The following is a 13,890-nucleotide window of genomic DNA, read 5'->3' as shown; positions in this document are numbered from 1 at the left end:
ACACAAATTCTTGTAAGGAACCAATGATTCTTTATACAATCTACGTGCGTGTTGTATAATAAATTCTAGCTTAGTTAGTCTTAAATCAGACGTTGATGCTGGTGCTGCTGTCAGATCATGGAAACAGAGCATACCTAAAATCATACAATATCTGTTGCGAGTCATTAACTTCCCAAATATAGGAGCACATAATAGGGGATCCGTCGACCAATGTTCTTCAATAGACAAATGTGAATTTCTTGTCATTAACATGGTGACACTTAAAAATATATACATGTCTTGTACTGTGACGTCACTCCATCGGTGTAATCTTGAGTACGTTTTCAATGGAAGAGTTCTCACTAGACGTTGATGGTATTGATTAGTGCATTTAACCATATGTTCGATAAGTTCTAAATTAATAAAATGTTCAAAGATTTCCAGTTCAGACGAAGCCTTTGATATTAAACTTGGTGATATTCCTGACGTAAAATGATCGAACTCGTCGATAACTGGAGGCGGCGGTGCTCCTGCCAACCAATTAAATTCGTCATCTTGTCCCTGAAACAATCGTTGTAAATTACTCACAAAATTCTAATATTTTTAGTAACACGAAATAAAAAATATGAAAATAAATTTGATAGGAAGTTTTTTTTCTAAAGGTAACATCTTTATAGGTATTAATTTCAATATTCCTTTATAAAAAAAGAAAATTACAAACACTATATTGTATCAGAGCAGAGTAACTACACTAGATTGAGAACACTTTATTTTATTGTATTATAATTTTTAATAACTTACCTGTTGATTATGTAAGAACACTTCATCACTTTCAAATTCACCATCACTAGTTCCTTCTAAAATCCTAATCAACTCCTCTGTAGTGGTCATATTTCAATAAATATTAATTTACAATGATAATACATCAACACAGCAACGCAAACATGATAACCCAATAAATAACATGATTTTGCAGGGTACTTCCATAATTTATCGATATCTCCTACCCTCATTGTACAGCACAAAATAAATAGTTCTAGAAACATCTATCGCCTCTGACGTCACTTCCGTGTCTGATTTATCAGACGTTGGCGCACGAGACTGATGCATGATCGTGTCGCTATAGTGTTGTGACATACCATGAAATTTACTGGATTCGATTCAAAACATAATTTGAAAATAATTCCATTTTCTGTGGTAAAACTTGTAAAATAACATCACACTTAAAAATGTTTATGCCCAAAACAAAAATCTGTATAATTCTGACTTTTTTAGAAGTTTCTTTTTAGAGTACCTGATTTATTTTATTTATTTAGGCTTTGGTAGTTGCATTGTAATGTAACATCACTAATGTCTTATATATCAGACATTGGCGCTGAGGGTTCAAATAAAAAAAGAGTCGGATTTAATCAATAAACACGGTTTCTTTTTTAATAATTTATTATTAAAATAACGTTATAATACATTGTGAAATTGTTATTTTTGATTAACTAAAGTATAAACTGTCTGAAAATTTTATGCATATGTGATCAGGTACTATAACGATTAGAAAAAATAGAGTTAAATTGGTAAGATTTATTTGTCTGATATATCAGACTTTGGCGGCGAGGGCACGAAACTTTAACGTCTTATATATCAGACTTTGGCGCTGAAAAGGTTAAGCATTCACTATAGATTATTTTAACACGCTTAATAAAATAATAGTGTACAGTTAAAATTACATGAATTAAGTCTATGATCAGTAAAATAACATTAACAAAATTAAACCCTGAACAAAAAAATTAAAATGACATTCATCAATACAATTCAGTTAAGTGATTTTATAATAATTTTATTTATTTTTCCTGTTACAGTCTAGCCCCTCCATCTTGCCATCCACGTCTGATGCAGTTTTACCCATGATAGACCTGCCAACATCTAGATTATCTATGGTAGAGCTGCCTTCCACCTCTGCCGCTGTTGTACCTGAAGCATTGGACAGATAAAACTATCTACTATATGTGATGCACCTCCAAATGCTGCATCTACACTTAATATATTTAAGTCCGCGTCACAGATCTGTAACAAAAATAAATTAAAAATAAATAAATATAGTATTTTTATTTTATATTAATTTATCTACACTAATATTATAAAGAGGAAAACTTTGTTTGTTTGTAATGAATAGGCTCAAAAACTACTGGACCAATTTTAAAAATTCTTTCACCATTCGAAAGCTACATTATCCACGAGTAACATAGACTATATTTTATTTTGGAAAAAAATAGGGTTCCGTAATAAAATATAAAAATAATTGGCAAAACAGCGTTTGCCGGGTAAGCTAGTATTTTATATTACCACTACATATAGTAGTGGTAATATAAAATAAGCTTATTATGAATTTATGTAATAAACATATAAAAGGGATACATACTATTAATACATTTGTTGAATGGTAATGTTTTCTGTTAAAATATCTTTCTTCATTTTCAGCAGGGCCACATGGGTTCCATCTATGCATCCTATTACTCCAGGAATGCGAAATTATTCATAAAACCTACAACAAACACAGATATTAACACACATTTCTGCCATCTGCCAAATAAAATAAATTGTCATGTCTTAAACACAATTTACATACCTTCTTTTAATAAATTGCGTTCTGGAACAGTTTGAGGAAATTTTATGTATTTATGCAGGATTGTCGGGTCATTCAATGCTGCTGTCACATCCCTCAATGCCCGAGATACTGATTGCTGCGACATGGGAGTACCTAGTGAACATCCTACTAGGCGTTGGTAGCTGCCAGTTGCATAGAATGAAAGTGCTACTAGTATCTGTAGACCAAAACCAATTATTTAAGCAATTAGGTACCTTTGCAAACTTGTTTGTATCACAAACTAACACAAAGTACTCACATAATTTAAAACAAAATTACCTTGTATTTTGTACTGATATCACTTCTTCTTTTAGGAGCTTGCATCAAGGGTTTTAGCTCTTGATATAAATAATGGAACAATGCCTTGGTGACACGATAATTTCGCTTAAATTCGTCATCACTCATAGCAAGTGCTTTATCGGCGTACCGAGCAATCCTACGCAAATTACGCGTTTCTCGCAAATCCTTTCTACAGGCATCACTGAAAATTACATTTTGCAACACCAAACGAGCCATTGTATGCACTTTTTTACAAGTAAAATGTATATGCAATTTTCACAAAGTTACTATTTCCTTATTGTGATTATCACAATAAATATCCAAGAATAACACAAGTTCAACGCAATATCGAGCTGTCAAAATGGCTTCAAGAGTACCGAATTCTCAAGTTCCAGAACAAAATCTCAATATTAATTAGTTCACTCAATATCCGCCCGATTTCGCCCCAATGTGGCGCTAGTGTGAAATTCAAGAGTGCCAAATGACGTTTCTTGCATTGAGATTGGCATTGCGAGTCGAGAGTAAGCCTGCCGGTCGGGGATCGAACCCGAGGTCTCCGTGTCTCAGTTCTGTGCATGTATTTTTTGTTCATTGTAATAAATTTTATTGATATACCTTGGTATCTAATTACAATATGAATGAACGTGTTCTAACGTGAATAGTAATTTGAACGACTATGACACAAAACATTTTAGCAAGGACAAAATCGCGCCGCGCATGCATTTTTATTTGAGTGCAGTGCGCAAACTGTATGTGACATGTATCACTTTTGTACGATCAAGCGCATAGTCCACACCACAGGACGTTGCTTCCAATAAATTTAAGTATTTAAAAACTAAAACAATGGTAAGTTGCTTTATATATTTAATTGTTTCTTATAGAAAGGGAATGGGATGTACTGATCAGGTCTTTTCCTTGCGGTGCATAGCCGAAAAGTTTTTGGCCAAGAGTCAAAAAGTCTATTGCACATTCGTAGATCTGGAAAAGGCCTATGACAGAGTTGAGAGGAATGAATTGTGGTCAGCACTTTCTATGCATGGGGTGAGCAGTCTCTTAATACGAGCACTGAAATCCTTATATGAGGATTCGAGTGCTTGTGTCAGGATAAACGGAGCGCACACTGAGTGGTTTAAGATTGAGAAAGGCGTTAGGCAAGGATGTGTTGCGTCACCGTGGCTGTTCAACCTATTTATGGATAGCTGTTTGACAGATTTGAAAGAGTCTAAAAGTGGATTAAGGATGAATGAGTTACTCGTCAAATGTCTGCTCTATGCCGACGATCAGGTTATACTGGCGTCATCAGCGGAGGAGTTACAGGAGATGGTAAACTGTATGCATGAAGCTTTAAAAGAGAAAGGAATGAAAGTGAACGTAAGTAAAACTAAAACACTGGTTTTTGAAATGGAGAAAGAAATGACAGCATGTAATATTTTGATTGGAGGAGAAAAAGTGGAGCAAGTGAAAGAGTTTGTATATCTAGGATCAAAGTTTACATCAGATGGCAAGTATGATAGTGATATTGAAAGGAGAGTGAACGCGGGGAACATGGTGAATGGAGCTTTGCATGCCTTTATGAGCAGTCAGAAACTATCCAAAAAGGCTCGACTGGCTGTGCACAGGGGCGTGTTGGTCCCGACATTAATGTATGGGAGTGAAAGTTGGGTATGGCAAAAGAAGCATGAAAGCAGAATAAATGCAGTGGAAATGAGAGCGTTAAGGAGTATGATGGGTGTAAAATTGAGTGACAGGATAAGGAACAGCGTGATAAGGGAATGTTGTGATGTGAAAGAAGATGTAGTTACAGGAATAGAAAAGGGTATGTTAAGATGGTTCGGTCATGTGGAGAGGATGAATGAAAGCAGGTTGACTAAGCAGATATACAAGGAGAGTGTGGAGGGAAAGGTCGGAGTGGGAAGACCTAGACGAACGTATCTTGATCAAATTAAGGACGTCCTGGTAAAGGGTCAGGTCAAAAGTACCCGAAACCGCCGAGCTTGTATGAAGAGAGTTATGAATGTGGACGAAGCGAAAGAAGTATGCAGAGATCGTGGCAAGTGGAAAGAGGTAGTCTCTGCCTACCCCTCCGGGAAAGAGGCGTGATTTTATGTATGTATGTATGTATGTATGTTTCTTATAGATATAAGATTGATTTAATGTTATTCTAAATTTATGTTTTTTTACAGACGCCGCAATACGTAGATGATGTGACTGCGAATTCAGATAATGAAACATTTATTCCAGATTCTTTTGAACATGCTCAACGTCTATCAGATGGATTGACTGAATGCAAGAATGAGAATTAATTAAAATACAAGCTTTCGAAAAATCAAAAGCAAAGGCGCGTGAACAGAAGGTACCAAAAAAATTCTTTCTTTATTATTAATTTAAATAAGATGAACACTATTTTTCCATGTTAGCCTGGTCGGGGATCAAACCCGTTTTATTAGAATTATTGTTATGTGCATTTTTATTTTTTGTTACAGACAACAGGACGCGATATCGCTATCTTTTCAGATAGTGAAACATTAATACCAGAGTCATTTCAATGTCCTCGAGATTCGTTTGGATTCTCCGAAGAACTTTTCAAGATACAGAGTCGTCCCACCGAACAATCAAAATTAAGTACTCATAAACGGAAAATGAAGTTAAAGGGGGGTTGCAATAAGGTAGATTTTTCCAAAAAGATTGTCAAATCACATGTTCCCCATCAATCGTTTGTGATAAAAAGTGCTCCCCACAAAGGTCTTAGACTGATCAAGATTCAAGTGCTTGACTTAGAGTGTAATCAAGTAATAAGTGACTGTCTTCAGGACGATAGGGTCTTATTGAGCTCTCAATATGTGGTAAAAGATGTTGGTGATGAAATTATGGACCAGACTGAAAAAATTATGAGTAATATTTCAAAAAAAAATTTGTAACTATAGTAATACCAATTGGTTTTAAAATTATATATAAATGTATGTCAATTAATGTAATTTCCTTTATCAGTTTTCATGTCATTGTGTTATTTTTTACAGATTTGTAATTTGACTAGTATCAATAAACGTAAAATTTAAAAGATATGTGCCTTTATTTTATAGTTTAATTAGGAACCATAACCTAAATAAATAAAAAAAAAACACAGTATATTTTATTCAGTAAAATATTTTTATTATTCGAAAAATCTTATTATAATTTAAATAAAGAATTAAACACAAAAGTGTCTTGACACCACTTTTTTAAACAGAGTGCATTTTTCAAAGCACACCTTTTTTATGATGAACACAATTTAACACCTGATTATTCTCCTCACAATAATCCTCATATAATTTAAGTAATTTAGGACAACCCTTTTCACCCAGTTCTATAATTTCACAATTGTTGCATAACTCTTGAATCCATACAATCTTCTCATTTCCTTTAATTCAGACATTTTTACTTTTTAAATATGGAATTATAACTGGCCGGAATTCTCGATAATCGATAAACCCTTCATACCAATGTAGTCCCAGATTATTTTCTAACCATCGAACTCGCTTTTTTTCTTCATCAGAAAGAGTTTTTGAAGAATAAGGTGCTTTAACCAAGAAAGTTTGTGTGTATTCCTTAGTTGCAATCGAAAATTCCTTAACAATAAAATTATTTTTCAAATCCTTAAACCCTTGTAAATCTGTGATTATTGTATTAGCATTCATGATAACTTCTTAACAATATTGCTCAATGGCTTGTATTCAAATATGCAATCGTTTAGTATCAGACAATATGCAGCCGTTTGATCGGGTATGTCTTGGTCAGATTCGAATTCAACTCTCACATCAATTGATCCCTTTAACATTTCATGCTGTCGTGAACAGTCTATAACAAATAACGGAGATATGTCTCTAAATTCTTTTAATCCCATCAACGGCTCCGCTCGGCGACTATGATAAGACTGATGAAATCTTGCGTATTGTTCATATATTAATGAATATCTGTTGTCTGCGAAACTAATATTTAAACCTTCATACGGATAATATGAAGAATTTAGAAATACTCTTACGTCTCGAATATGACAATGGTCGAACTCTGCCATCGACATTGTTGCATTACTTTTACGGTTTGTTTGTAAAGCAATAATAACAAATCTTGGTTTCTCCAACTGTGATGAAGTTTTAATGGACCAAGTATGTTTCCTGGTTTTGGGTAACAATGGGTACTCATACAAATCCCAGTTACGAAACGCTAAGGTTATCGCTCGATCTTTTTCTAAATGTTTAAGTAAATTGATTCTTTCACGGTCCGACACTCGAACATGAGGAACTCGCCAAACTATTTTATTTATAATTATATCTTCGACAATTTCTCCAGAACTTAGTAATAAGGAATTGAGATTTGTATTACTTCTCAATAGTACTAATTCATGTTTACAGTTCATTATGATTTTGTTCATAATCTTCTGCAAAACCTAATATTTTATTTAACGGTATATACACAGAAAATCCTCCATCAGAGGTAATGCCTGAAGGAGACCAACCCCAAACTTTTGCGCTTTTGGATTCATTTTCGTTCAATGATAGATAAGATTTAATTGTTGTGGTAATACCTGCATTTTTAATCTTATCTATTTCTATCCCATTTAGTTCATATCTTATATCTTGAAATAGAAATAGTACAGGGTTGTTTACGAAATGCACACTCGGTACTTTTTCTTTGCCAGCGTTATTTTGTTTATACACATCGACTCGGCCCTCAATATACAAACAGCTGAGTGCAGGCAACACATACAAGTCTTGTTGATTAATCGGTATCCGTATTTCATCATTTTTGTTAAAACTTGATACATAAGGCTTATACGAATGATATTCAAAACTTTCTATGCTATTGTCATAAGACGCGGGTTGGCATATATTTAAAATGTTCATATTAACAAACCTAGTAGCCTTAAAAAGTCTTTATTTTTTTTGTTAGTTTTTTTTTTAATCGCAGCGATGTTTCTTTGTGAGGTGATCCTTTAGGACTGAGTCTTTTAATAGGAGTGAAGGTGTTTTTATGAAAATTTAACATTTTGGTTTAAAGTGCAAATACAACTGTACTTCTTCACCGCGTAAGTTAATTTGCTTGTTTTCTGCGTCTAACAACCTTATATTGAGTGAATTTATTGAGCTCTGATTGACAGGAAAGTAAATTAAATTCTTAGGTATTTCAATAATTCTGTAACCAGGGGGTACGTTAGGCACAAATTCATAAATAATATGGCTTGCTTTTCCGTTTACAAATGATCCGCTGATAACATCACATTCGATGCGTACGATAGTTGTTGCTAAAATGCTGACAGGATTCTGAGATTCAGTACTTATATTAATTAGCTTTGATTGATTCTCTATTAAATCCTAATATTTTTCCGATTGAATTATTTTTATTACAGTGTACATCTTTGGAACAAAAAATTCTTGTTTTTAACGTATTATTATTACAACCCAATTTCAACGCTGCATTCTTTATGTTACTTTTCAGATAATCACAAATATCTTGAAACTCATACGATCCTTCAGGAATTTCAATAACTTCATCTTTTCCATAGTAAAATTTGTTATTTTTTGCGTCTATGTTAGGTATAGAATTAAATGTAGAAAAATACAAAAGCCCACATTCGTACTCTCCATTCAGTTGTAATGTAGGGGAATAGTTAGTTGTTAAAAATTCTCCTCTGCCTGTTATTGACACAGTGAAAGACATTATTATACTGATACAAATATATTTTTATTATATTATTTATACAAATGATGTTTCCAAAATTCTTTTAAAAACTTTAAACAAAGGTGTCCGCAGTTTATAGTACCATAAGATTGATATTGCAAATAATTATAATTTATAGTTAAAGGACTTAAATAATTTACTAGTTCCAATGGTGGTTTTAAATCACCAAAACTATCAAAATATTCACAGTAATTAATATATTTAACGTAGGCTACCCAATGTGTTCCAGGATTGTCAGAACTATCTAAATTTAATATAGCACACTCAATTTTTTTTGGTTTCCGAGGAAGAGTATCTCTCATATACACTCCGCGAAAGTAAGGAATATCAATAGCATGTTCCATTATATCTAAATTGGTTAGTACTCGTCTGGGTAGCCGCTTTTTCAGTTTTTTGAAGGACTTAGATATAATTCTGCTCCCTTTTTATATGGTTTTATATACAAGGCCTTTCCTAAAGCAACAGATTCCATCATCTTGTTATGTCGTTTAGACTCTTCAAAGTTTTTCTGAGCTACTTTGTAATCATTAACAGCCTTTGCTATACCTGCCGCGCCACCAGCAAGTGAACCTAAAGCTGACAGACCGGCAAAGATGGGAATGAGCGGTAAAAAGCCTCCGCATTTAGGAATGGGTATACTACTCTGTCAAGAAAGTAGCAGGAAAAGATCAATAATACACAAACTGTTTGTTATTCATCCAAATTTATTTTATCACCTTCAAAATATGCTCCTTTAGAAACGATACACTTACGCCAACGAATAATCCAATCATCAAAACATTTTTTAAACGCTGTTTCCGGAATTGAGGTCAGTTCTCGCCGCGAATTCTCTTTTATGTCTTCTACCGATTGAAAACGGGTGCCACGAAGTGGTAATTTGAGTTTAGGAAAAAGAAAAAAGTCGGCTGGAGCCATATCTGGTGAATATGGTGGTTGCTCGATGGTATTTGTTGAGTGTTTGGTTAAAAATTCGTTCACAATGATGGCCTTGTGCGAAGGTGCATTATCATGGTGCAAAATCCAAGAATTTTCTTTCCACAAATCTGGCCTTTTTCGTCGGATTTGCTCTCTTAAACGCCGCATAACACTCAAATAATATTCCTTATTTACCGTTTGACCTTCCGGCAAGAATTCCGAGTGCACAACACCGCGATAGTCAAAGAAAACAGTCAACATGACTTTGACTTTTGAACGACTTTGGCGTGGTTTTTTCGGTTTCGGTTCAGTTGGAAGGCGCCACTCCGAAGCTTGTTGACTAGTTTGCATGTCAAACTCGTAAACCCACGTCTCGTCACCAGTAACAATGCGTTTCATGAATGTTGGGTCGGAATTGACTCGTTCTAGCATGTCCTCAGCGACTCTCATGCGATTGAGTTTTTGAAAAAAATTCAGGTCTTTTGGGACTAGCCGAGCGGCAACATGTTTCATACCCAAATTATTAGTTAAAATGGTACGGATCGACTCGTGAGATACAGAAAGTTCGGTGGCTATCTCTCTCAAAGTTGAATGAGGATTTTCAGTCACTATTTCCTTCACTTTTGCGATGTTAACTTCAGTTGCAGACGTTGATGGCCTACCAGAGCGAGGCAAATCTTCCATCACATCTCGACCGCTTTTGAACGCTTTGTACCACTCATAAGCACGAGTTTTTGATAAAGTCGATTCACCGTAAGCCTTCTGTAACATTTTTAGTGACTCCGAACACGATATTCCATTGGCAATGCAAAATTTAAGACAAACTCTTTGTTCGATGTTTTTATCCATTATGAAATTAGCAATACACACTAGATATGATATAACTAAAAATAGCACTGTATTTAATGTAAACAACAGATGCAACTCAAACTCCGCGCCAAAATGGAAAACAGTTGTGCCAATCTAACAACAACAAAAAAAACAAAAATTTGAATTTGGAACCATAAATAAATAATCCATTCCCGATACTTTTCTGACTGAATGTACATCGTGGTAAACGTGTACGTGATCCGTTATTTTTAGAAAATAGTCTTTTTGCGGTTGCATATGCAAAGTTTATAGTTGAACGCTTGTCCTTTGATTTAATATTTTTAAGCTTAGATTGTATATTTTTCACTACTTTCATAAATGAACGAACTCCAGCGCCAGCTTTGAGTTTTGCTTTCATTGCATTTTTTACAATCCATGAAGCCAATTTTTCTCCTTTTCCAGCACTCTTCGATTTTATTCTTTTCTTAGCCATATTCAAAAGGTCTAAATCTGCTTTATGTCGAATGTTTAAATCCTTATTATTGTATGCAATATCGTGGTACATACAAGCTTCATCCAATTTATTTATACCTCGCTCACCTCTTAATAATCGTTTTTGAAGTTTAGTACCTGGTCCACAAAACTGATATCCAGGAATATGTAGTTCGAAAGGTAAATTATTGATGACGTTATTTAAAATACCTCTTCCCTTCTTCATAGATATTCTTGAAATGAAGATATTTATTATGACGCTCACTTTATATTACAATAGTAATGCATTCTTGTCCACCCAACTATTTTCTTTTTCACTTAAACCTAACCACTTTACATAAAGTTTATGACCTTTACGTTTAATAACTCTTTCAATAAGATAAAGTTCTGGAAATTTCGTTTTTTGTAATTCATATTCATAAAAAGCTCCCAAAATTTTCTGTTTATGTTTGTCTTCTAATAGGTATGTTGGTGGATTCGTATCATTTACCTTGACAATAACAAATATTTCTGTCGACCAGTTGGGAGTGTATCCTTTATAAAAATCACCTTTAAATTTACTTATCCGAACACTATCACCAACGTGGAACTTAGGCTTGCGATATAAAACTCGCTTTTGTGCACGCAATATGTTACATCTAACATGTATCTGGTTTACTTTATTTACGTCGACTGGTTAAAATTTAGTAGTACGGTGAGTAGTATTGTTATATTTTTCTACAACGGAATTTAAATTTGGTCCTAACCATTTATAACAACCATACAAACTAAACATTTTGTAAAGATTACATTTTATTGTACGAATAACTCTTTCCACAATAGAAGCTTTTTTGGTGGAGTAGGTGGAATAATGATTAATGTCATATTTCTTACACAATTTATTAAAAGCATCATTATAAAATTCTTTGCCTAAATCAGTTTGTAAATTTATAGGTTTTCGTTTTGAACGAGATACAATTTCAAACATTGCTTTTGTCACACATTTTTTGTTTTTTGATTTTATAGGATATGTCCACACATATTTTGTAAAAGTATCTATTACAACTAAAACATATTTATATCCTTTGTTAAAATAAGAATATTTCTGAAAATCCATAAGATCAGCTTGCCATAAGTCGTCTATTCCTTTTATAATTGTAAATCGACGAGGAAAATTTCTTCTTGCTGCTTTATGAATTTCATCCACTATGTTTTTTTTGCTCATTGTGTTGGTTCAATTTAAGTTCAATCAAATTATCTATTTCTTGTTTTGTATAAAACGATTGTGACAAACGGTCTGATGTAGCTTTTTCCAATTTTTTTAAATATACTTGTAAATTATCATTAACCACTCTTATTTCTTTTCTTAACTCTTGTAGTATATTATCGACGTATGCTTTGTTCACTGCTTCATCGGCTTCATTTGAAGATGAAAGACCTTTTAATTTAGATGTTTTCAAATCATAGTGTCCAGCATCAGTTTTCACCAATGTATCGTTTAAAGTGTCGATAAATTCCAATAATCGCAAACGTTTATGGACGTGATGACCGAACTTATCTACATTCATTGCTGTCTAGATGATTAGAGATCTCGAATTATACTGGTCATTTTCTGTGGCGATAGCTGTTTATGTTCTATATTTATAATTCCAGCTTCTCGTAATTCTTCTATGACTGCAATAATTTCATTATCTACACCACTATTGCCAGCCGCTCGTGATCCTAACAACAATTTTAATCGTTCTACCAGTTCGTTGGGATCATCCCAATAAACATAATCAGTATATTTTTTTACTTTTTTTCAGAAGTGGAATACCTTTTCCTTGAGGGAGACTTTCTACACTTGAAGTCATATTTTTTGAGAATTTAAATAAAGGCTTAATGACATTAATGTATTTAAAACCTTTGTTACTGTTTATAGGTTTAGATGACTCATAATTACGTCGATGTGCATTAGTATCAATTAGTAACAATTTATAATTTTGCAAGTCCTCCTCTCTGACTTTTTCTAGATCAGGTTTCCTTTTAAATAGTAACTCTCTTAAACCATCTGTCTTCTTTAAAATTCGAGTTCCTATTTTCAGAATGTTATCATTATCGAAAACACGAATATTGCCAAGCATTAGTTTTCCCCGCTCATGTCTTACTCCAAAAGGTATAGCATCCATTACTTCTGATGATGTAGACCACGACAAAGTTTGACGATTATCTGGAGAAGACGCAATAGATTTGAACGAACCTTCACTGACATTATGATCTTCAGAAGGTGTGGAAATTAAAGTTTTGTTGTAATTATTAGGAAAGTCGCTTTCAGAAACAGTGTCATTCGATTCTTCATTGGATGAATAAGACGATGTACTTTCATTTTTACATTTTTTCCCAACAGAGGGAATGTAATTATTTTCATTCTCAACCCACTTCTCATTATTTTTATTGGCTATCAAATTAAGGGGATCAACAATAGGTTTGAAAATTTTCTCCAGTGCCATATTATTTACGTTTTTTGTATCGTTAATCATCCCCACTTTTCTTTTAACAGCTGCTGCTGACTTAACTATTTGTTTTTTAAATGTTTTTTCCATTTTACTGCTTGATATTGTGTTCAGTCGCAGATCACACTTTAAAGTGACCTTTCATTATCACTACATTGTATTAAGTATGTTAATCTAGAACTATAAAAGTGTCAAATGCTGACCTATAACATCCTTTGTTTTTATCACAATCCTTATTAATAACAAGATAATTAAAAGGCTTTTTCCAAACTTTTGAACACATTTTACGAAATTGATTCCATGACATATCAGACCCTACATGCTCATCATAAACATGTTTCAAATTAATGTCATCTTGTTTAAATAATACAATCAAATTGGAATTGTCTCTCACTAGTTGTTTAGGTATTTTTGTATATGTTTGATTAATATAAAAACAATCAATTTTCTTATGTCGACCCATAGCAAAATAATCTCTAATGCTGTTCTGATTTTCGCAAGCTACATCATCAAATATTATAATTGAATCAGGTAGCGCTTCGTGAGGACTCAAAATTTCACAATTGTGATTGTATTTATGAAAGGTTGTAT

At 33.4% G+C, this 13,890-nt stretch overlaps 1 protein-coding gene and 1 pseudogene across 1 annotated transcript; both read right to left on the bottom strand.

Moving 5' to 3' along the window:
- Positions 1 to 2,455: 2,455 nt before the first annotated feature.
- LOC132904268 (uncharacterized) lies at positions 2,456 to 3,133 on the bottom strand. Its single transcript, XM_060954195.1, has 3 exons — positions 2,897 to 3,133; positions 2,600 to 2,795; positions 2,456 to 2,515 (listed from the first exon to the last, which is right to left on the bottom strand). The coding sequence occupies exons 1-3, from the start codon at positions 3,131 to 3,133 to the stop codon at positions 2,484 to 2,486; spliced, it is 465 nt and encodes a 154-aa protein (XP_060810178.1). The 3' UTR covers positions 2,456 to 2,483.
- A 9,256-nt stretch (positions 3,134 to 12,389) lies between these two features.
- Positions 12,390 to 13,389, bottom strand: LOC132904311 (uncharacterized; annotated as a pseudogene).
- Between the last annotated feature and the right edge of the window lie 501 nt (positions 13,390 to 13,890).

Source organism: Amyelois transitella, chromosome W (genome assembly GCF_032362555.1).
Source record: "Amyelois transitella isolate CPQ chromosome W, ilAmyTran1.1, whole genome shotgun sequence".
NCBI classification, from domain to species: domain Eukaryota; kingdom Metazoa; phylum Arthropoda; class Insecta; order Lepidoptera; family Pyralidae; genus Amyelois; species Amyelois transitella.
The sequence above is the reverse complement of the archived record's forward strand: the minus strand, read 5'-3'. Positions and strand labels throughout refer to the sequence as shown.

Coding starts and splice junctions, on each gene's coding strand:
- LOC132904268 (XM_060954195.1), bottom strand. CDS start 3,133: ATGGCTCGTTTGGTGTTGCAAAATGTAATTTTCAGTGATGCCTGTAGA. Junction 2,796..2,896: donor ATATCAGTACAAAATACAAG/GTAATTTTGTTT, acceptor TTTGGTCTACAG/ATACTAGTAGCACTTTCATT. Junction 2,516..2,599: donor ACGCAATTTATTAAAAGAAG/GTATGTAAATTG, acceptor TGTTTGTTGTAG/GTTTTATGAATAATTTCGCA.